This window comes from Bombina bombina, chromosome 11 (assembly GCF_027579735.1).
Source record: "Bombina bombina isolate aBomBom1 chromosome 11, aBomBom1.pri, whole genome shotgun sequence".
NCBI lineage: Eukaryota > Metazoa > Chordata > Amphibia > Anura > Bombinatoridae > Bombina > Bombina bombina.
Window position 1 is genome coordinate 133,223,006 of NC_069509.1, and position 25,312 is coordinate 133,248,317.

General features: G+C 47.7%; 1 protein-coding gene across 4 annotated transcripts in view; it reads left to right on the forward strand.

Moving 5' to 3' along the window:
- Positions 1-25,312, forward strand: part of TEDC2 (tubulin epsilon and delta complex 2) — a 293,826-nt gene that overhangs the window by 188,795 nt on the left and 79,719 nt on the right. For all 4 annotated transcript variants that reach the window (XM_053694966.1, XM_053694967.1, XM_053694965.1 and 1 more), the window contains one exon: positions 17,532-17,610. In XM_053694966.1, coding sequence (XP_053550941.1) covers positions 17,532-17,610 — 79 coding nt within the window. The remainder of the gene's footprint in view (positions 1-17,531; positions 17,611-25,312) is intronic.

Below are 25,312 nucleotides of genomic sequence, written 5' to 3' on the forward strand. Positions count from 1 at the left end.
GTAGACACACAGAGCTGTGGGGGGATGTGACTGAAGAGAGGAGACACACAGAGCTGTGGGGGATGTGACTGAAGAGGGTAGACACACAGAGCTGTGGGGGGATGTGACTGAAGAGGGGAGACACACAGAGCTGTGAGAGGGATGTGACTAAAGAGGGGAGACACACAGAGCTGTGGGTGATATGCCTGAAGAGGGGAGACACACAGAGCTGTGGGGGATGTGACTGAAGAGAGGAGACACACAGAGCTGTGGGGGATGTGACTGAAGAGGGGAAGACACACAGAGCTGTGGGGGATGTGACTGAAGAGGGGAGACACACAGAGCTGTGGGGGATGTGACTGAATAGGGGAGACATACAGAGCTGTGGGGGATGTGACTGAAGAGGGGAGACACACAGAGCTGTGGGGGATGTGACTGAAGAGGGGAGACACACAGAGCTGTGGGGGATGTGACTGAAGAGGGGAGACACACAGAGCTTTGGGGGATGTGACTGAAGAGGAGAGACACACAGAGATGTGGGGGGTGTGACTGAAGAGAGGAGACACACAGAGCTGTGGGGGATGTGACTGAAGAGGGGAGACACACAGAGCTGTGGGGGATGTGACTGAAGAGGGGAGACACACAGAGCTGTGGGGGATGTGACTGAAGAGGGGAGACACAGAGCTGTGGGGGATGTGACTGAAGAGAGGAGACACACAGAGCTGTGGGGGATGTGACTGAAGAGGGGAGACACACAGAGCTGTGGGGGATGTGACTGAAGAGGGGAGACACACAGAGCTGTGGGGGATGTGACTGAAGAGGAGAGACACACAGAACTGTGGGGGGGGTGACTGAAGAGAGGAGACACACAGAGCTGTGGGGGATGTGACTGAAGAGGGGAGACACACAGAGCTGTGGGGGATGTGACTGAAGAGAGGAGACACACAGAGCTGTGGGGGGGATGTGCCTGAAGAGGGGAGACACACAGAGCTGTGAGGGGGATGTGACTGAAGAGAGGAGACACACAGAGCTGTGGGGGATGTGACTGAAGAGGGGAGACACACAGAGCTGTGGGGGATGTGACTGAAAAGGGGAGACACACAGAGCTGTGAGGGGGATGTGACTGAAGAGGGGAGACACACAGAGCTGTGGGGGGAATGTGACTGAAGAGGGGAGACATACAGAGCTGTGGGGGGAATGTGACTGAAGAGGGGAGACACACAGAGCTGTGGGGGGGATGTGACTGAAGAGAGGAGACACACAGAGCTGTGGGGGATGTGCCTGAAGAGGAGAGACACACAGAGCTGTGGGGGATGTGACTGAAGAGGGGAGACACACAGACCTGTGGGGGATGTGACTGAAGAGGGGAGACACACAGAGCTGTGGGGGATGTGACTGAAGAGGGGAGACACACAGAGCTGTAGGGGATGTGACTGAAGAGGGGAGACACACAGAGCTGTGGGGGATGTGACTGAACAGAGGAGACACACAGAGCTGTGAGGGGGATGTGACTGAAGAGAGGAGACACACAGAGCTGTGGGGGATGTGACTGAAGAGGGGAGACACACAGAGCTGTGGGGTGATGTGACTGAAGAGGAGAGACACACAGAGCTGTGGGGGATGTGACTGAAGAGAGGAGACACAGAGAGCTGTGGGGGATGTGACTGAAGAGAGGAGACACACAGAGCTGTGGGTGATGTGACTGAAGAGGAGAGACACACAGAGCTGTGGGGGATGTGACTGAAGAGAGGAGACACACAGAGCTCTGGGGGATGTGACTGAAGAGAGGAGACACAGAGCTCTGGGGGATGTGACTGAAGAGAGGAGACACACAGAGCTGTGGGGGGATGTGACTGAAGAGGGGAGACACACAGAGCTGTGGGGGGATGTGACTGAAGAGGGGAGACACACAGAGCTGTGGGGGATGTGACTGAAGAGAGGAGACACACAGAGCTGTGGGGGATGTGACTGAAGAGGGGAGACACACAGAGCTGTGGGGGATGTGACTGAAGAGGGGAGACACACAGAGCTGTGGGGGGATGTGACTGAAGAGGGGAGACACACAGAGCTGTGGGGGATTTGACTGAACAGAGGAGACACACAGAGCTGTGGGGGGATGTGACTGAAGAGAGGAGACACACAGAGCTGTGGGGGATGTGACTGAAGAGGGGAGACACACAGAGCTGTGGGGGGATGTGACTGAAGAGGGGAGACACACAGAGCTGTGGGGGGATGTGACTGAAGAGGGGAGACACACAGAGCTGTGGGGGGATGTGACTGAAGAGGGGAGACACACAGAGCTGTGGGGGATGTGACTAAAGAGGGGAGACACACAGAGCTGTGGGGGATGTGACTGAAGAGGGGAGACATACAGAGCTGTGGGGGATGTGACTGAAGAGGGGAGACACACAGAGCTGTGGGGGGATGTGACTGAAGAGAGGAGACACACAGAGCTGTGGGGGATGTGACTGAAGAGGGGAGACACACAGAGCTGTGGGGGATGTGACTGAAGAGGGGAGACACAGAGCTGTGGGGGGATGTGACTGAAGAGAGGAGACACACAGAGCTGTGGGGGATGTGACTGAAGAGAGGAGACACACAGAGCTGTGGGGGATGTGACTGAAGAGAGGAGACACACAGAGCTGTGGGGGATGTGACTGAAGAGAGGAGACACACAGAGCTGTGGGGGATGTGACTGAAGAGAGGAGACACACAGAGCTGTGGGGGATGTGACTGAAGAGGGGAGACACACAGAGCTGTGGGGGTTGTGACTGAAGAGGGGAGACACACAGAGCTGTGGGGGGGTGTGACTGAAGAGAGGAGAAACAAAGAGCTGTGGGGGGATGTGACTGAAGAGGAGAGACACACAGAGCTGTGGGGGGATGTGACTGAAGAGGAGAGACACACAGAGCTGTGGGGGAATGTGACTGAAGAGAGGAGACACACAGAGCTGTGGGGGTTGTGACTGAAGAGGGGAGACACACAGAGCTGTGGGGGATGTGACTAAAGAGGGGAGACGCACAGAGCTGTGGGGGATGTGACTGAAGAGAGGAGACACACAGAGCTGTGGGGTGATGTGACTGAAGAGGGGAGACACACAGAGCTGTGGGGGGATGTGACTGAAGAGGGGAGACACACAGAGTTGTGGGGGAGATGTGACTGAAGAGGGGAGACACACAGAGCTGTGGGGGATGTGACTGAAGAGGGGAGACACACAGAGCTGTGGGGGGATGTGCCTGAAGAGGGGAGACACACAGAGCTGTGGGGGATGTGCCTGAAGAGGGGAGACACACAGAGCTGTGGGGGATGTGACTGAAGAGGGGAGACACACAGAGCTGTGGGGGGATGTGACTGAAGAGGGGAGACACACAGAGCTGTGGGGGATGTGACTGAAGAGGGGAGACACACAGAGCTGTGGGGGGGATGTGACTGAAGAGGGGAGACACACAGAGCTGTGGGGGGGATGTGACTGAAGAGGGGAGACACACAGAGCTGTGGGGGGATGTGACTGAAGAGGGGAGACACACAGAGCTGTGGGGGGATGTGACTGAAGAGAGGAGAAACAAAGAGCTGTGGGGGGATGTGACTGAAGAGGAGAGACACACAGAGCTGTGGGGGATGTGACTGAAGAGGGGAGACACACAGAGCTGTGGGGGAATGTGACTGAAGAGAGGAGACACACAGAGCTGTGGGGGATGTGACTGAAGAGGGGAGACACACAGAGCTGTGGGGGATGTGACTGAAGAGAGGAGACACACAGAGCTGTGGGGTGATGTGCCTGAAGAGGGAGACACACAGAGCTGTGGGGGGATGTGACTGAAGAGGGGAGACACACAGAGCTGTGGGGGATGTGCCTGAAGAGGGGAGACACACAGAGCTGTGGGGGATGTGCCTGAAGAGGGGAGACACACAGAGCTGTAGGGGATGTGACTGAAGAGGGGAGACACACAGAGTTGTGGGGGATGTGCCTGAAGAGGGGAGACACAGAGCTGTGGGGTGATGTGCCTGAAGAGGGGAGACACACAGAGCTGTGGGTGATGTGCCTGAAGAGGGGAGACACACAGAGCTGTGGGTGATGTGCCTGAAGAGGGGAGACACACAGAGCTGTGGGTGATGTGCCTGAAGAGGGGAGACACACAGAGCTGTGGGTGATGTGACTGAAGAGGGGAGACACACAGAGCTGTGGGGGATGTGCCTGAAGAGGGGAGACACACAGAGCTGTGGGTGATGTGCCTGAAGAGGGGAGACACACAGAGCTGTGGGGTGATGTGACTGAAGAGGGGAGACACACAGAGCTGTGGGGTGATGTGACTGAAGAGGGGAGACACACAGAGCTGTGGGGGATGTGACTGAAGAGGGGAGACACACAGCTGTGGGGTGATGTGACTGAAGAGGGGAGACACACAGAGCTGTGGGGGATGTGACTGAAGAGGGGAGACACACAGAGTTGTGGGGGGGATGTGCCTGAAGAGGGGAGACACACAGAGCTGTGTGGGGGATGTGCCTGAAGAGGGGAGACACACAGAGCTGTGGGGGGATGTGACTGAAGAGGGGGACACACAGAGCTGTGGGGGATGTGACTGAAGAGGGGAGACACACAGAGCTGTGGGGGATGTGACTGAAGAGGGGAGACACACAGAGCTGTGGGGGTTGTGACTGAAGAGGGGAGACACACAGAGCTGTGGGGGGATGTGACTGAAGAGGGAAGACGCACAGAGCTGTGGGGGGATGTGACTGAAGAGAGGAGAAACAAAGAGCTGTGGGGGGATGTGACTGAAGAGGAGAGACACACAGAGCTGTGGGGGATGTGACTGAAGAGGGGAGACACACAGAGCTGTGGGGGATGTGACTGAAGAGGGGAGACACACAGAGCTGTGGGGGTTGTGACTGAAGAGGGGAGACACACAGAGCTGTGGGGGGATGTGACTGAAGAGGGGAGACACACAGAGCTGTGGGGGGATGTGACTGAAGAGAGGAGAAACAAAGAGCTGTGGGGGGATGTGACTGAAGAGGAGAGACACACAGAGCTGTGGGGGATGTGACTGAAGAGGGGAGACACACAGAGCTGTGGGGGAATGTGACTGAAGAGAGGAGACACACAGAGCTGTGGGGGATGTGACTGAAGAGGGGAGACACACAGAGCTGTGGGGGATGTGACTGAAGAGAGGAGACACACAGAGCTGTGGGGTGATGTGCCTGAAGAGGGAGACACACAGAGCTGTGGGGGGATGTGACTGAAGAGGGGATACACACAGAGTTGTGGGGGATGTGCCTGAAGAGGGGAGACACACAGAGCTGTGGGGGATGTGCCTGAAGAGGGGAGACACACAGAGCTGTGGGGAATGTGACTGAAGAGGGGAGACACACAGAGTTGTGGGGGATGTGCCTGAAGAGGGGAGACACACAGAGCTGTGGGGTGATGTGCCTGAAGAGGGGAGACACACAGAGCTGTGGGTGATGTGCCTGAAGAGGGGAGACACACAGAGCTGTGGGGGGGATGTGCCTGAAGAGGGGAGACACACAGAGCTGTGGGGGATGTGACTGAAGAGGGGAGACACACAGAGCTGTGGGGGGTTGTGACTGAAGAGGGGAGACACACAGCTGTGGGGGGATGTGACTGAAGAGGGAAGACACACAGAGCTGTGGGGGGATGTGACTGAAGAGAGGAGAAACAAAGAGCTGTGGGGGGATGTGACTGAAGAGGAGAGACACACAGAGCTGTGGGGATGTGACTGAAGAGGGGAGACACACAGAGCTGTGGGGGATGTGACTGAAGAGGGGAGACACACAGAGCTGTGGGGGGATGTGACTGAAGAGAGGAGAAACAAAGAGCTGTGGGGGGATGTGACTGAAGAGGAGAGACACACAGAGCTGTGGGGGATGTGACTGAAGAGGGGAGACACACAGAGCTGTGGGGGTTGTGACTGAAGAGGGGAGACACACAGAGCTGTGGGGGGATGTGACTGAAGAGGGGAGACACACAGAGCTGTGGGGGGATGTGACTGAAGAGAGGAGAAACAAAGAGCTGTGGGGGGATGTGACTGAAGAAGAGAGACACACAGAGCTGTGGGGGATGTGACTGAAGAGGGGAGACACACAGAGCTGTGGGGGAATGTGACTGAAGAGAGGAGACACACAGAGCTGTGGGGGATGTGACTGAAGAGGGGAGACACACAGAGCTGTGGGGGATGTGACTGAAGAGAGGAGACACACAGAGCTGTGGGGTGATGTGCCTGAAGAGGGAGACACACAGAGCTGTGGGGGGATGTGACTGAAGAGGGGAGACACACAGAGTTGTGGGGGATGTGCCTGAAGAGGGGAGACACACAGAGCTGTGGGGGATGTGCCTGAAGAGGGGAGACACACAGAGCTGTGGGGGATGTGACTGAAGAGGGGAGACACACAGAGTTGTGGGGGATGTGCCTGAAGAGGGGAGACACACAGAGCTGTGGGGTGATGTGCCTGAAGAGGGGAGACACACAGAGCTGTGGGTGATGTGCCTGAAGAGGGGAGACACACAGAGCTGTGGGGGTTATGTGCCTGAAGAGGGGAGACACACAGAGCTGTGGGGGGATGTGACTGAAGAGGGGAGACACACAGAGCTGTGGGTGATGTGCCTGAAGAGGGGAGACACACAGAGCTGTGGGGTATGTGCCTGAAGAGGGGAGACACACAGAGCTGTGGGTGATGTGCCTGAAGAGGGGAGACACACAGAGCTGTGGGGTGATGTGCCTGAAGAGAGGAGACACACAGAGCTGTGGGGGGATGTGACTGAAGAGGGTAGACACACAGAGCTGTGGGGGGATGTGACTGAAGAGGGGAGACACAGAGCTGTGGGGGGATGTGACTGAAGAGGGGAGACACAAAGAGCTGTGGGGGATGTGACTGAAGAGAGGAGACACACAGAGCTGTGGGGGGGATGTGACTGAAGAGAGGAGACACACAGAGCTGTGGGGGATGTGACTGAAGAGGGGAGACACACAGAGCTGTGGGGGGATGTGACTGAGGAGGGTAGACACACAGAGCTGTGGGGGGATGTGACTGAAGAGAGGAGACACACAGAGCTGTGGGGGATGTGACTGAAGAGGGTAGACACACAGAGCTGTGGGGGGATGTGACTGAAGAGGGGAGACACACAGAGCTGTGAGAGGGATGTGACTAAAGAGGGGAGACACACAGAGCTGTGGGTGATGTGCCTGAAGAGGGGAGACACACAGAGCTGTGGGGGATGTGACTGAAGAGAGGAGACACACAGAGCTGTGGGGGATGTGACTGAAGAGGGGAGACACACAGAGCTGTGGGGGATGTGACTGAAGAGGGGAGACACACAGAGCTGTGGGGGATGTGACTGAATAGGGGAGACATACAGAGCTGTGGGGGATGTGACTGAAGAGGGGAGACACACAGAGCTGTGGGGGATGTGACTGAAGAGGGGAGACACACAGAGCTGTGGGGGATGTGACTGAAGAGGGGAGACACACAGAGCTGTGGGGGATGTGACTGAAGAGGAGAGACACACAGAGCTGTGGGGGGTGTGACTGAAGAGAGGAGACACACAGAGCTGTGGGGGATGTGACTGAAGAGGGGAGACACACAGAGCTGTGGGGGATGTGACTGAAGAGGGGAGACACACAGAGCTGTGGGGGATGTGACTGAAGAGGGGAGACACACAGAGCTGTGGGGGATGTGACTGAAGAGAGGAGACACACAGAGCTGTGGGGGATGTGACTGAAGAGGGGAGACACACAGAGCTGTGGGGGATGTGACTGAAGAGGGGAGACACACAGAGCTGTGGGGGATGTGACTGAAGAGGAGAGACACACAGAACTGTGGGGGTGGTGACTGAAGAGAGGAGACACACAGAGCTGTGGGGGATGTGACTGAAGAGGGGAGACACACAGAGCTGTGGGGGATGTGACTGAAGAGAGGAGACACACAGAGCTGTGGGGGGATGTGCCTGAAGAGGGGAGACACACAGAGCTGTGAGGGGGATGTGACTGAAGAGAGGAGACACACAGAGCTGTGGGGGATGTGACTGAAGAGGGGAGACACACAGAGCTGTGGGGGATGTGACTGAAAAGGGGAGACACACAGAGCTGTGAGGGGGATGTGACTGAAGAGGGGAGACACACAGAGCTGTGGGGGGAATGTGACTGAAGAGGGGAGACATACAGAGCTGTGGGGGGAATGTGACTGAAGAGGGGAGACACACAGAGCTGTGGGGGGGATGTGACTGAAGAGAGGAGACACACAGAGCTGTGGGGGATGTGCCTGAAGAGGAGAGACACACAGAGCTGTGGGGGATGTGACTGAAGAGGGGAGACACACAGACCTGTGGGGGATGTGACTGAAGAGGGGAGACACACAGAGCTGTGGGGGATGTGACTGAAGAGGGGAGACACACAGAGCTGTAGGGGATGTGACTGAAGAGGGGAGACACACAGAGCTGTGGGGGATGTGACTGAAGAGAGGAGACACACAGAGCTGTGAGGGGGATGTGACTGAAGAGAGGAGACACACAGAGCTGTGGGGGATGTGACTGAAGAGGGGAGACACACAGAGCTGTGGGGTGATGTGACTGAAGAGGAGAGACACACAGAGCTGTGGGGGGATGTGACTGAAGAGAGGAGACACACAGAGCTGTGGGGGATGTGACTGAAGAGAGGAGACACACAGAGCTGTGGGTGATGTGACTGAAGAGGAGAGACACACAGAGCTGTGGGGGATGTGACTGAAGAGAGGAGACACACAGAGCTCTGGGGGATGTGACTGAAGAGAGGAGACACACAGAGCTCTGGGGGATGTGACTGAAGAGAGGAGACACAGAGCTCTGGGGGATGTGACTGAAGAGAGGAGACACACAGAGCTGTGGGGGGATGTGACTGAAGAGGGGAGACACACAGAGCTGTGGGGGGATGTGACTGAAGAGGGGAGACACACAGAGCTGTGGGGGATGTGACTGAAGAGAGGAGACACACAGAGCTGTGGGGGATGTGACTGAAGAGGGGAGACACACAGAGCTGTGGGGGATGTGACTGAAGAGGGGAGACACACAGAGCTGTGGGGGGATGTGACTGAAGAGGGGAGACACACAGAGCTGTGGGGGATGTGACTGAAGAGAGGAGACACACAGAGCTGTGGGGGGATGTGACTGAAGAGAGGAGACACACAGAGCTGTGGGGGATGTGACTGAAGAGGGGAGACACACAGAGCTGTGGGGGGATGTGACTGAAGAGGGGAGACACACAGAGCTGTAGGGGGATGTGACTGAAGAGGGGAGACACACAGAGCTGTGGGGGGATGTGACTGAAGAGGGGAGACACACAGAGCTGTGGGGGATGTGACTAAAGAGGGGAGACACACAGAGCTGTGGGGGATGTGACTGAAGAGGGGAGACATACAGAGCTGTGGGGGATGTGACTGAAGAGGGGAGACACACAGAGCTGTGGGGGGATGTGACTGAAGAGAGGAGACACACAGAGCTGTGGGTGATGTGACTGAAGAGGGGAGACACACAGAGCTGTGGGGGATGTGACTGAAGAGGGGAGACACAGAGCTGTGGGGGATGTGACTGAAGAGAGGAGACACACAGAGCTGTGGGGGATGTGACTGAAGAGAGGAGACACACAGAGCTGTGGGGGGTGTGACTGAAGAGTAGAGACACACAGAGCTGTGGGGGATGTGACTGAAGAGAGGAGACACACAGAGCTGTGGGGGATGTGACTGAAGAGAGGAGACACACAGAGCTGTGGGGGATGTGACTGAAGAGGGGAGACACACAGAGCTGTGGGGGTTGTGACTGAAGAGGGGAGACACACAGAGCTGTGGGGGATGTGACTGAAGAGGGGAGACACACAGAGCTGTGGGGGGGATCTGCCTGAAGAGGGGAGACACACAGAGCTGTGGGGGGATGTGACTGAAGAGGGGGACACACAGAGCTGTGGTTGATGTGACTGAAGAGGGGAGACACACAGGTGTGGTGGATGTGACTGAAGAGAGGAGACACACAGAGCTGTGGGGGATGTGACTGAAGAGGGGAGACACACAGAGCTGTGGGGGTTGTGACTGAAGAGGGGAGACACACAGAGCTGTGGGGGGATGTGACTGAAGAGGGGAGACACACAGAGCTGTGGGGGGATGTGACTTAAGAGAGGAGAAACAAAGAGCTGTGGGGGTGATGTGACTGAAGAGGAGAGACACACAGAGCTGTGGGGGATGTGACTGAAGAGGGGAGACACACAGAGCTGTGGGGGAATGTGACTGAAGAGAGGAGACACACAGAGCTGTGGGGGGATGTGACTTAAGAGAGGAGAAACAAAGAGCTGTGGGGGTGATGTGACTGAAGAGGAGAGACACACAGAGCTGTGGGGGGGATTTGCCTGAAGAGGGGAGACACACAGAGCTGTGGGGGGATGTGACTGAAGAGGGGGACACACAGAGCTGTGGGTGGATGTGACTGAAGAGAGCAGACACACAGAGCTGTGGGGGATGTGACTGAAGAGGGGAGACACACAGAGCTGTGGAGGTTGTGACTGAAGAGGGGAGACACACAGAGCTGTGGGGGGATGTGACTGAAGAGGGGAGACACACAGAGCTGTGGGGGATGTGACTAAAGAGGGGAGACACACAGAGCTGTGGGGGATGTGACTAAAGAGGGGAGACACACAGAGCTGTGGGGGATGTGACTAAAGAGGGGAGACACACAGAGCTGTGGGGGATGTGACTGAAGAGAGGAGACACACAGAGCTGTGGGGTGATGTGACTGAAGAGGGGAGACACACAGAGCTGTGGGGGATGTGACTAAAGAGGGGAGACACACAGAGCTGTGGGGGATGTGACTAAAGAGGGGAGACACACAGAGCTGTGGGGGATGTGACTGAAGAGAGGAGACACACAGAGCTGTGGGGTGATGTGACTGAAGAGGGGAGACACACAGAGCTGTGGTGGGATGTGACTGAAGAGGGGAGACACACAGAGTTGTGGGGGAGATGTGACTGAAGAGGGGAGACACACAGAGCTGTGGGGGATGTGACTGAAGAGGGGAGACACACAGAGCTGTGGGGGATGTGACTGAAGAGGGGAGACACACAGAGCTGTGGGGGATGTGACTGAAGAGGGGAGACACGCAGAGCTGTGGGGGGGATGTGACTGAAGAGGGGAGACACACAGAGCTGTGGGGGGATGTGACTGAAGAGGGGAGACACACAGAGCTGTGGGGGATGTGACTGAAGAGGGGAGACACACAGAGCTGTGGGGGATGTGACTGAAGAGGGGAGACACAGAGAGCTGTGGGGGATGTGACTGAAGAGGGGAGACACACAGAGCTGTGGGGGATGTGACTGAAGAGGGGAGACACACAGAGCTGTGGGGGATGTGCCTGAAGAGGGGAGACACACAGAGCTGTGGGGGATGTGACTGAAGAGGGGAGACACACACAGCTGTGGGGGGATGTGACTGAAGAGGGGAGACACACAGAGTTGTGGGGGAGATGTGACTGAAGAGGGGAGACACACAGAGCTGTGGGGGATGTGACTGAAGAGGGGAGACACACAGTGCTGTGGGGGGATGTGCCTGAAGAGGGGAGACACACAGAGCTGTGGGGGATGTGCCTGAAGAGGGGAGACACACAGAGCTGTGGGGGATGTGACTGAAGAGGGGAGACACACAGAGCTGTGGGGGGATGTGACTGAAGAGGGGAGACACACAGAGCTGTGGGGGATGTGACTGAAGAGGGGAGACACACAGAGCTGTGGGGGGATGTGACTGAAGAGGGGAGACACACAGAGCTGTGGGGGGATGTGACTGAAGAGGGGAGACACACAGAGCTGTGGGGGATGTGACTGAAGAGAGGAGACACACAGAGCTGTGGGGGGATGTGCCTGAAGAGGGGAGACACACAGAGCTGTGGGGGGGATGTGCCTGAAGAGGGGAGACACACAGAGCTGTGGGGGGATGTGACTGAAGAGGGGAGACACACAGAATTGTGGGGGAGATGTGACTGAAGAGGGGAGACACACAGAGCTGTGGGGGATGTGACTGAAGAGGGGAGACACACAGAGCTGTGGGGGGATGTGCCTGAAGAGGGGAGACACACAGAGCTGTGGGGGGGATGTGCCTGAAGAGGGGAGACACACAGAGCTGTGGGGGGGATGTGCCTGAAGAGGGGAGACACACAGAGCTGTGGGGGGGATGTGACTGAAGAGGGGAGACACACAGAGCTGTGGGGGATGTGACTGAAGAGGGGAGACACACAGAGCTGTGGGGGATGTGACTGAAGAGGGGAGACACACAGAGCTGTGGGGGGGATGTGACTGAAGAGGGGAGACACACAGAGCTGTGGGGGATGTGACTGAAGAGGGGAGACACAGAGCTGTGGGGGATGTGACTGAAGAGGGGAGACACACAGAGCTGTGGGGGATGTGACTGAAGAGGGGAGACACACAGAGCTGTGGGGGATGTGACTGAAGAGGGGAGACACAGAGCTGTGGGGGATGTGACTGAAGAGGGGAGACACACAGAGCTGTGGGGGATGTGACTGAAGAGGGGAGACACACAGAGCTGTGGGGGGGATGTGCCTGAAGAGAGGAGACACACAGAGCTGTGGGGGGGATGTGACTGAAGAGGGGAGACACACAGAGCTGTGGGGGGGATGTGACTGAAGAGGGGAGACACACAGAGCTGTGGGGGGGATGTTACTGAAGAGGGGAGACACACAGAGCTGTGGGGGGGATGTGACTGAAGAGGGGAGACACACAGAGCTGTGGGGGATGTGACTGAAGAGGGGAGACACACAGAGCTGTGGGGGATGTGACTGAAGAGGGGAGACACACAGAGCTGTGGGGGATGTGACTGAAGAGGGGAGACACACAGAGCTGTGGGGGATGTGACTGAAGAGGGGAGACACACAGAGCTGTGGGGGATGTGCCTGAAGAGGGGAGACACACAGAGCTGTGGGGGATGTGACTGAAGAGGGGAGACACACAGAGCTGTGGGGGATGTGCCTGAAGAGGGGAGACACACAGAGCTGTGGGGGATGTGCCTGAAGAGGGGAGACACACAGAGCTGTGGGGGATGTGACTGAAGAGGGGAGACACACAGAGCTGTGGGGGATGTGCCTGAAGAGGGGAGACACACAGAGCTGTGGGGGATGTGACTGAAGAGGGGAGACACACAGAGCTGTGGGGGATGTGCCTGAAGAGGGGAGACACACAGAGCTGTGGGGGATGTGACTGAAGAGGGGAGACACACAGAGCTGTGGGGGATGTGCCTGAAGAGGGGAGACACACAGAGCTGTGGGGGATGTGACTGAAGAGGGGAGACACACACAGCTGACTGATATAAAAACTCTTATAAGTATTTCCCCCTATACCTCTCATCCCTCAAATTCTGTTCAATATTTAGTAGGAACCAGCTAAATTTGTAGTGATCATATCCTTCTGACCACGCCAACCACAATTCCTACCACTAAAGCCATTTAGTCACCCTGGATTGTTTTTCATCTCAGATCTTCTTCATTACTGTTTTGTTCTGCATCCAAATCCTAAAAAAACAAACACTGATGGTCTGGCTATTGAATTCTGATGTCTGCCTGTGTTTTTTCATGTTTAATTACTGCTCTTTTAATTACGTTGATGTTTGTTTCAATTTAAAGGGGCAGTATACACCAATTTTTATTTAACTGCATGTAATAGACACTACTATAAAGGATAATATGCACAGATACTGATCTATAAATCCAGTGTAAAACCTTTTAAAAACTTACTGAGAAGCTCCCAATTTAACACTGTTAATGAGATAATCCTGGTACACCCACTAAAAGGGGCTGATAGCAACCCCCCCTCCAATGCATATGAAAAGAACCATTATACAAACAGAAGCCGTCTGAAGTCTGTATACATCAGTATACATATAAACCTTTGTGGCTTGGTTAGGAGTCTGTAAATCAGCACACTGTTATTTAAAAATAAGCAAAATTCCAGATGAGCTATTTAAATGGATCATCTACAAAATAAAAATCTAGTGTATAATGTCCCTTTATGCAAGAAAAAAAACACCAAAGCTGAATCGTTTGTACCAAATACATTTTAATTCAGGAGCTGTCGCTGAAACTGCATATGCTAAAATATAAAGCCGTTTTTCTATAATGTTAGAGTGACAAATGGAAGGCTACTTATGTGTTGTAAATTCTATCTGTCATTTGAAAATCATATCTGAATCTCACGTTATTCAATTATCTTTAATGCCACAATCAGGGAAAGTGATTGCTCTGTGAAATAGAATTCCTTTTTACTCTTAGATAGCTGCAATTAGAAAGAAATAATAGTGATCCAAGTTCTAGTTAAAGTAGGTGGAATATGTTATAAATGCAAATGTATTTAACTAAGAAGCATTGGTAAAACTAATCCTGTGATTTAAGGCAGTGTTTCTCAACCGCGTTCCTCAAGTACGCCCAACAACCCAGGTTTTCATTATAGCTGAACCAGTGCACAGGTGAAATAATCAGCGTATGGGTGAGAGCAGGTTAGTAACCATGATTACTGATCTGCTGATTACTTCACCTGTGCACTGGTTCAGTTATAATGAAAACCTGGCCTGTTGGGGGTATTTGAGGACCGCATTTGAGAAACACTGATTTAAGGCACCTTCTGATCACAAATGAAATCTGCAAACTAAGGGCCAAATTGCAAATTTTGCGGTACGACTGTACCGCTGAAAAAATGGGCCCTTAGCGCGCGGAATGGCAGGTATCCCGTATTACAAGTTGCGGCGGTACAGCTATACCGCAATTGTTTTTAGCCTGAAACGCAACTCTCCATTCAACACTCAAAAAATGGCTTTTGAGTGTGGAATTTTCATTGCGCCTGTATTACAGGTTGTGCGGTCCGGCTTTAACGCTAGCGTTATAGCTTATAACGGCCCTATCCATTCCGCGATTAGAGACCAGTAGTTATAGATTTTGCGAAACAAAAATGTTTCACAAAACTCATAACAAAAATGTTACAACGTACACTAACACTCATAAACTACACTATTAACCACTAAACCGCCATCCTACTGCATCACAAATACTTTATTAAACATATTAACCGCTAATCCGCTGCGAACCCACATAGCCAACACTAAAATAAATTATTAACCCATAAACGCTGACCCCCCCACATTGCAACTACTATAATAGACCTATTAACCCCTAAACCGCTGGCCCCCACATCGTAAATACTTAACTAAACCTATTAACGCCTATACCGCCAGCCCCCCACATTGCAACACACTAAATTAAACTAGTCACCCCTAAACCTAACACCCCCTAACTTTAAATTAAACTTACAATATACTAACTACCTTAAAATAAATAATACTCACCTGTGGGAAAAAAATAAATAAGCTTAAACTATAAATTAACCTATTTTAAAAAACTAAAATAAACGAAAAATAAAAAACCTATGTTACAAAATTAAAAACTACGAAAAAATTTAAAAAAATAACATTACAAAAAAAACTAACACTAAAATTTTGAAAAATAAAAAAAATCTAAGATTACAAAAAATAAACAAAATTATCCAAAATAATAAACATTAAACCTAATTTAATACCCCTTTAAAAACAAAAAAGCCACCCCAAAATAAAAACACCCCCTAATCATTGCCGAAGTTAAACATCTCTTTTACATAAAAAAAATTACAAAGTACCCGCTAACAGCTATTTCTGAACAAAGGGGATCCCAGAGAAGCATTTACAACCATTTGTGCCATAATTGTACTAACTGTTTGTAAATAATTTCTGTGAGAAACCTAAAGTTTGTGAAAAAGTGAACGATTTTTTGTATTTGATCGCATTTGGCGGTGAAACGGTGGCATGAAATATACCAAAATTGGCCTAGATCAATACTTTGGGATGTCTACTAAAAAAATATATACACATGTCAATGGATATTCAGGGATTCCTGAAAGATATCAGTGTCCCAATGTAACTAGCGCTAATTTTGAAAAAAAGTGGTTTGGAAATAGCAAAGTGCTACTTGTATTTATGGCCCTATAACTTGCAAAAAAAGCAAAGAACATGTAAACATTGGGTATTTCTAAACTCAGGACAAAATTTAGAAACTATTTAGCATGGGTGTTTTTTGGTGATTGTAGATGTGTAACAGATTTTGGGGGTCAAAGTTCGAAAAAGTGTGTTTTTTTTCAAATTTTTCATCATATTTCATAAATTTTTTTTTTATAGTAAATTATAAGATATGATGAAAATATTGGTATCTTTAAAAGGTCCATTTAATGGCGAGAAGAACGGTATATAATATGTGTGGGTACAGTAAATGAGTAAGAGGAAAATGACAGCTAAACACAAACACCGCAGAAATATAGCCCTGGTCCTTAAGGGTAAGAAAATTAAAAAATGGTCGCGTCACTAAGGGGTTAAAGGGATAGGAACGTCAAAATTAAACTTGCATGATTCAGATAGAGAATGTAATTTTTAAGACAGTTTTAAATTCACTTCTATTTTAAAATGAGCTTTGTTGTCTTGGTATCCCTTGTTGATAAAGTATACACACATATCCAACACTAGTGGGAGCTAGCTGCTGATTGGTGCCTGCACAGATTTGTCTCCTGTGATTGGCTGACTAGATGTGTTCAGCTAGCTGCCAGTAGTGCAATGCTGTTCCTTCAGCAAAGGATAACAAGATAATGATGCAAATGTAATAATATAAGTAAATTGGAAAGTTGTTTAAAGGAGTAGTCTAGTCAAAATTTAACTTTCATGATTCAGACAGAGCATGCAAATTAAATCAACTTTCTAATTTACTCCTATTATAAAAAAAATTCCGTTCTCTTGGTATCTTTATTTGAAAAAGTAGGAATGTAAGCATAGAATCCAGACCATTTTTTGGTTCAGCACCTGGGTAGCATTTTCTGATTGGTGTCTAAATGTAGACACCAATCAGCAAGGGCTACACAGGTAATGAACAAAAAATGGGCCGGCTTCTAAGCTTACATTTAAATAATGATACAAAGAGAACGAAGAAAATTTGATAATAGGAGTAAATTAGAAAGCTGCTTAAAATTACATGCTCTATCTGAATCATGAGCGTTTAATTTTGACTAGAGTCTTCCTTTAAAATGATATCTCCTATCCAAATCATGAAAAAAAATGTTGGGGTTTCCTGTCCCTTTAATTGAAGAAACCTGTAGGAACATAAATTTGTATTTCTGTTATACCAAAATTCATTAAAATTATGGGGGGAGATAAAAAACTGAAATTAAAATCCTCCATGTCTCAAAATTAAATCAATGTAAATATTTGCATAGGAAATTAGTACATCTAGGCAAGTATCCCCGCTTGCTTTCAAAAGCAAGCGGGGATACTTGCCTAGATGTACTAATTTCCTATGCAAATATTTACATTGATTTATTTCTGTTATAGTATTAGTGTGAGCTTTTTAAAACATTGTGTACGTTTCACTTATATTGTAGTGAGCTTTAGTGATCTTTGTAAGATCATTTTTGCTTATATAAAATGCTTTCTAAATTCTATTAAATTTGTTTTTTTTGCAGATTGTGGGAGAAGTTTTATGAAGCACAGTCCAACCTTCCTTCTACATGTCCTCCATTTATACAGAAACTGCAAACAACTGTATCCTAGCTGTGACAAACATCCAATTCATTAAAGTGACTGTAAACTTTAACAAATTAAAGCCCAGTATCAAATAATACTCTTAAAAACAGGGGCACTTTAATTCATTAAAGTTTACAAAGATGCGTTTTTAAAAAAAATACTTACCTTTGCTTTATGGTAAACATAAAGCCGATCCTCTGCCCGCATCCGTTGCTTTCTTTATCAGATCGATGACGAATCCGGCTTCCTCCAATCGTTGTGTGCTCCCTTTGGCGTCCAGCCCTGCTTTTAAGAGTATTATTTGATACTGGAGTTTATTTCGTTAAAGTTTACAATCACTTAAACCTTAGCAGATTTTGATCAGCTGATCCCAGGTCAAATTCTCTGCTTCCCCAGGTCCATTTTTTAAAGGGACAGTAAAGTGAAAATAGAATTTTCCTGATTCAGATAAAGCATGCAATTTTTAAACAACTTTGCAGTTTACCTTTTTTGCTTTGTTCTGTTGGTATCCTTTATTAAAAAGCATATTGAGGTAAGATCAGGAGCAGCAGTGCTCTATTTGGAAGCTAGCTGGTGATTGGTGACCTCACATATATGCCTCTTGTCATTGGCTCACTATATGTGTTCATCTAGCTCACAGTAGTGCATTACTGTTCTTGAGCCTACATAGGTATGCTTTTCAATAAAGGATACCAAGAGAATGAAGCAAATTTGGTAATAGAAGTACATTGGAAAGTTGTTTAAAATTGTGCGCTCAATGTGACTCATGAAAGTTTAAAGGGACACTGAACCCAAATCTTTTCTTTTGTGATTCAGATAGAGCATGCACTTTTAAGCAACTTTTTAATTTACTCCTATTATCAATTTTTCTTCGTTCTCTTGCTATCTTTATTTTAAAAAGAAGGCATTTAATCTATTGTTTGGTTCAGAACCATGGACAGCACTTGCTGATTGGTCGGTTAAATTAATCCACCAATGAGCAAGAACAACCGAGGTTGTTCACCAAAAATGGGCCGGCATCTAAACTTACATTCTTGGTTTTCAAATAAAGATACCAAGAGAATGAAGAAAAATTGATAATAGGAGTAAATTAGAAAGTTGCTTAAAATTGCTGCTATATCTGAATCACGAAAGATAAAAATTGGGTTCAGTGTCCCTTTAATGTTGTCTCTGTCTGAACATCGATTCAGCATTTAGGGGTTTAGAGTATTACTGATGTGGCATATTTATTGCCAGCTCAGAACTTTTTAAACAGAGATGTTGTTCAATATAAATTCTCCATGATCCTTGATGCAACTCTGAGAAAATGTAATCAACACATATATCAGTCCAAAACACGTGTCCTTAATTGTGTCCTTTCATCTGCATGGTGAAAAAAAATTGCATCAGCAAAGCAGTGTTCATACTTTGATTTGCTGTGATCTTGTGGGATTTTAACATTATCTAGCCAGATTTCAGCATAAACTTAATTGAACTGATTGTATTCTTTATATCGATATGGGATGGGATGCAATGACAGGATATTTTTATTATAATTAGAGATGTTCTTGTAATTTTTTTACATGTATTCTGCATCACGCTCAAGTGATACAGCATATGGGTACCATGTCTCTTTAAAGGGACACTGTACCCAAAATTTTTCTTTCGTGATTCAGATTGAGCATGAAATTTTAAGCAACTTTCTAATTTACTCCTATTATCAAATTTTCTTCATTCTATTGGTATCTTTATTTGAAATGCAAGAATGTAAGTTTAGATGCCGGCCCATTTTTGGTGAACAACCTGGGTTGTCCTTGCTGATTGGTGGATAAATCCATCCACCAATAAAAAAGTGCTGTACAGAGTACTGAAACCAAAAAAAAGCTTAGATGCCTTCTTTTTCAAATAATGATAGCAAGAGAACGAAGAAAAATTGATAATAGGAGTAAATTAGAAAGTTGCTTAAAATTGCATGCTCTTTCTGAATTACAAAAGAAAAAATTTGGGTACAGTGTCCCTTTAATAAGCATGTTGCCAAACTACAACAGTATCAATCAGAAATGGGAGTGTAAAATCATCATTCAGAATGTTGTATTCTAAAGCAGAGCTGAGATGCAAATTACACAGCATTAACTCATTGACTTTCAGAGAGGCCTGCAGCACATTTGAAAGCAATATACTGTCACCCCCCTTATCAGCGGACACATGTACGTAGTTTAATCTGTTTTTATTTTTTATTATTTTTTTTGGAATTGTGTTTATTGGGACAGTTAAGTAAAAATGAAACATTCTTTATTTAGATAGATGCAATTTTAAACAACTCCTATTGTTATCAAATGTACTTTGTTCTCTTTGAGTTCTTTGTTGAAAAGTAAACCTAGGTAGGCTGATAGGAGCTTTGGAGCATGCATGTGTCTTTAAAAATATATGGCAGCAGTGATTTTAATCCTGTATAACAACATTGCTATAAACATTGTTGCAAACCCTGTTTTAAGATAGCTAGAGACATGTGCACGCGCCAGAGCTTACGTACAATTACTTTTTTTACAAAGGATACCAAGATAACTAAGGACAATTGATAATATAAGTAAATAGGAAAGTTCTTTAAAATTCAATGCTCTATCAAATCCATTTACTATCACTTTGCTAAGTGCACTAGTATATAAAATCAGTTTACTTTACTGTCCCTTTGTTAAGCTGTAATATTTCAGTTCAAAATCATAAGGAAAGGAAACATTCTGTTTCCATATGTGATTATGATTAGAGCGTGGTTAGGTAAATTCACAATCAATACAGATTGTTTGAAATGACAAGGTAACCAAATAGTGTACAAGGAAATTAGATTTAACCATCTAAAAATGGTCTTTTATGATGAGTAATTAAGTTAAGACTGAATTAAGGGAAGTTATAGTTGGCTAAAAACCAAATATAGCACAGTGACAGATGTAATGTACATTAATTATATTTAAAGGGATACTAAACCCAATTTCTTTCTTTCATGATTTAGATAGAGCATGCATTTTTAAGCAACTTTCTAATTTACTCCTATTATCAATTTTCTTCATTCTTGTGGTATCTTTATTTGAAAAAGCAGGAATAAAAGCTTTGGAGTCGGCTCATTTTAGGTTGAGAACCTGGGTTGCGCTTGCTGATTGAATGGTGAAATGTAGCCACCAATCAGCAAGCCCTATCCAGGGTACTGAACCAAAAATAGTCTGTCTCCAAAACTTTCATTCCTGCTTTTTCAAATAAAGATAGCAAGAGAACGAAGAAAAATTGAAAATAGGAGAAAATTAGAAAGTTGCTTAAAATTGCATGCTTTATCTGAATCATGAAATAAAATATTTGGGTTTACTATCCCTTTAATACTTTTCTCTTGTTAAGTGTGTTCAGTCCACGGGTCATCCATTACTTATGGGATATATTCTCCTTCCCAACAGGAAGTTGCAAGAGGATCACCCAAGCAGAGCTGCTATATAGCTCCTCCCCTCACATGTCATATCCAGTCATTCTCTTGCAACCCTCAACAAAGAAGGAGGTCGCGGGAGGAGTTGGAGTTTTTACTTAATTATTCTTCAATCAAAAGTTTGTTATTTTAAATGGCACCGGAGTGTGCTGTTTCTCCAACATTGGTGTGTCCGGTCCACGGCGTCATCCTTACTTGTGGGATATTCTCTTCCCCAACAGGAAATGGCAAAGAGTCCCAGCAAAGCTCGTCACACGATCCCTCCTAGGCTCCGCCCACCCCAGTCATTCTCTTTGCCGTTGCACAGGCAACATCTCCACGGAGATGGTTAAGAGTTTTTTGGTGTTTAAATGTAGTTTTATTCTTCTATCAAGTGTTTGTTATTTTAAAATAGTGCTGGTATGTACTATTTACTCTGAAACAGAAAAGGATGAAGATTTCTGTTTGTAAGAGGAAGATGATTTTAGCACAGTAACTAAAATCGATTGCTGTTTCCACACAGGACTGTTGAGATGAAGTAACTTCAGTTGGGGAAACAGTTAGCAGACTTTTCTGCTTAAGGTATGACTGGCCATATTTCTAACAAGACCATGTAATGCTGGAAGGCTGTCATTTCCCCTCATGGGGACCGGTAAGCCATTTTCTTAGTTAAACATAAAAGAATAAAGGGCTTCAAAAAGGGCTTAAAAACTGGTAGACATTTTTCTGGGCTAAAACAATTGCTTTACTAGGCATATTATGCAGATTCTAACTAATTATTGGTATTATAATCTTGGGGAATGTTTAGAAAAACGGCAGGCACTGTGTTGGACACCTTTTTCAGATGGGGGCCTTTCTAGTTATAGACAGAGCCTCATTCTGGGACTGTATAGGGGTTAAATGTAAAAACGGCTCCGGTTCCGTTAATTTAAGGGTTAAAGCTCTGAAATTTGGTGTGCAATACTTTTAATGCTTTAAGACACTGTGGTGAAATTTTGGTGAATTTTGAACAATTCCTTCATACTTTTTCACATATTCAGTAATAAAGTGTTTTCAGTTTGAAATTTAAAGTGACAGTAACGGTTTTATTTTAAAACGTTTTTTGTGCTTTGTTGACAAGTTTAAGCCTGTTTAACATGTCTGTACCAGCAGATAAGCTATGTTCTATATGTATGAAAGCCAATGTGTCTCCCCATTTAAATTTATGTGATAATTGTGCCATAGTGTCCAAACAAAGTAAGGACAGTAATGCAACAGATAATGATATTGCCCAAGATGATTCCTGTGTCTACACCAGTTATGCCCACACAGGAGGCCCCTAGTACATCTAGTGCGCCAATACTTATTACCATGCAACAATTAACGGCTGTAATGGATAACTCCATAGCAAATCTTTTATCCAAAATGCCTACTTATCAGAGAAAGCGCGATTGCTCTGTTTTAAACACTGAAGAGCAAGAGGACGCTGATGATAACTGTTCTGACATACCCTCACACCAATCTCAAGGGGCCATGAGGGAGGTTTTGTCTGATGGAGAAATTTCAGATTCAGGAAAAATTTCTCATCAAGCTGAACCTGATGTTGTGACATTTAAATTTAAATTAGAACATCTCCGCGCACTGCTTAAGGAGGTGTTATCTACTCTGGATGATTGTGACAATTTGGTCATTCCAGAGAAATTATGTAAGATGGACAAGTTCCTAGAGGTTCCGGTGCCCCCCGACGCTTTTCCTATACCCAAGCGGGTGGCGGACATAGTAAATAAAGAGTGGGAAAGGCCCGGCATACCTTTTGTTCCCCCCCCCCCTATATTTAAGAAATTATTTCCTATAGTCGACCCCAGAAAGGACTTATGGCAGACAGTCCCCAAGGTCGAGGGGGCGGTTTCTACTCTAAACAAACGCACTACTATTCCTATCGAAGATAGTTGTGCTTTCAAAGATCCTATGGATAAGAAATTAGAGGGTTTGCTTAAAAAGATTTTTGTACAGCAAGGTTACCTTCTACAACCAATTTCATGCATTGTTCCTGTCACTACGGCAGCGTGTTTCTGGTTCGAGGAACTAGAAAAATCGCTCAGTAAAGAATCTTCGTATGAGGAGGTTATGGACAGAGTTCAAGCACTTAAATTGGCTAACTCTTTTGTTTTAGATGCCGCTTTGCAATTAGCTAGATTAGCGGCGAAAAATTCAGGGTTTGCTGTCGTGGCGCGCAGAGTGCTTTGGCTAAAGTCTTGGTCAGCGGATGTGTCTTCCAAGACAAAATTGCTTAACATTCCTTTCAAAGGTAAAACATTATTTGGACCTGATTTGAAAGAGATTATTTCAGACATCACTGGGGGAAAGGGCCACGCCCTCCCACAGGATAGGTCTTTTAAGGCTAATAATAAGCCTAATTTTCGTCCCTTTCGCAGAAACGGACCAGTCTCTAATTCTGTATCCTCTAAGCAAGAGGGTAATACTTCACAACCCAAACCAGCCTGGAAACCAATGCAAGGCTGGAACAAGGGTAAGCAGGCCAAGAAGCCTACCACTGCTACCAAAACAGCATGAAGGGATAGCCCCCGATCCGGGACCGGATCTAGTGGGGGGCAGACTTTCTCTCTTTGCTCAGGCTTGGGCAAGAGATGTTAAGGATCCTTGGGCGCTAGAAATAGTTTCTCAAGGTTATCTCCTGGAATTCAAGGAACTACCCCGAAGGGGAAGGTTCCACAGGTCTCAATTATCTTCAAACCAAATAAAGAGACAGGCATTCTTACATTGTGTAGAAGACCTGTTAAAGATGGGAGTGATACATCCAGTTCCAATAAGAGAACAAGGAATGGGATTTTATTCCAATCTGTTCATAGTTCCCAAAAAAGAGGGAACATTCAGACCAATTTTGGATCTAAAGATCCTAAACAAATTTCTCAGGGTACCATCGTTCAAAATGGAAACTATTCGAACGATCCTACCTACTATCCAGGAAAATCAATTTATGACTACCGTGGATTTAAAGGATGCGTACCTACATATTCCTATCCACAAGGAACATCATCAGTTCCTAAGGTTCGCTTTTCTGGACAAGCATTACCAGTTTGTGGCACTTCCATTTGGATTAGCCACTGCTCCAAGGATTTTCACAAAGGTACTAGGGTCCCTTCTAGCGGTTCTAAGACCAAGGGGCATTGCAGTAGTACCTTACTTGGACGACATCCTGATTCAAGCGTCGTCCCTGTCAAAAGCAAAGGCTCATACGGACATCGTCCTAGCCTTTCTCAGATCTCACGGATGGAAGGTGAACAAAGAAAAAAGTTCTCTGTCCCCGTCAACAAGAGTTCCCTTCTTGGGAACAATAATAGATTCCTTAGAAATGAGGATTTTTCTGACAGAGGTCAGAAAATCAAAACTTCTAAGCTCTTGTCAAGTACTTCATTCTGTTCCTCGTCCTTCCATAGCGCAGTGCATGGAAGTAATAGGATTGATGGTTGCAACAATGGACATAGTTCCTTTTGCACGAATTCATCTAAGACCATTACAACTGTGCATGCTCAGACAGTGGAATGGGGATTATACAGACTTGTCTCCGACGATTCAAGTAGATCAAAAGACCAGAGATTCACTCCGTTGGTGGCTGACCCTGGACAATCTGTCACAGGGAATGAGCTTCCGCAGACCAGAGTGGGTCATTGTCACGACCGACGCCAGCCTAGTGGGCTGGGGCGCGGTCTGGGAATCCCTGAAAGCTAAGGGTCTATGGTCTCGGGAAGAGTCTCTTCTCCCGATAAACATTCTGGAACTGAGAGCGATATTCAATGCTCTCAGAGCTTGGCCTCAACTAGCAAAGGCCAAATTCATAAGGTTTCAGTCAGACAACATGACGACCGTTGCATATATCAATCATCAGGGGGGAACAAGGACTTCCCTGGCGATGAAAGAAGTGACCAAGATAATTCAATGGGTGGAGGATCACTCCTGCCACTTGTCTGCGATCCACATCCCAGGAGTGGAAAATTGGGAAGCGGATTTTCTGAGACGTCAGACATTCCATCCGGAGGAGTGGGAACTCCATCCGGAAATCTTTGCCCAAGTAACTCAATTATGGGGCATTCCAGACATGGATCTGATGGCGTCTCGTCAGAACTTCAAGGTTCCTTGCTACGGGTCCAGATCCAGGGATCCCAAGGCGACCCTAGTAGATGCACTTGTAGCACCTTGGACCTTCAACCTAGCTTATGTATTCCCACCGTTTCCTCTCATCCCCAGGCTGGTAGCCAGGATCAATCAGGAGAGGGCCTCGGTGATCTTGATAGCTCC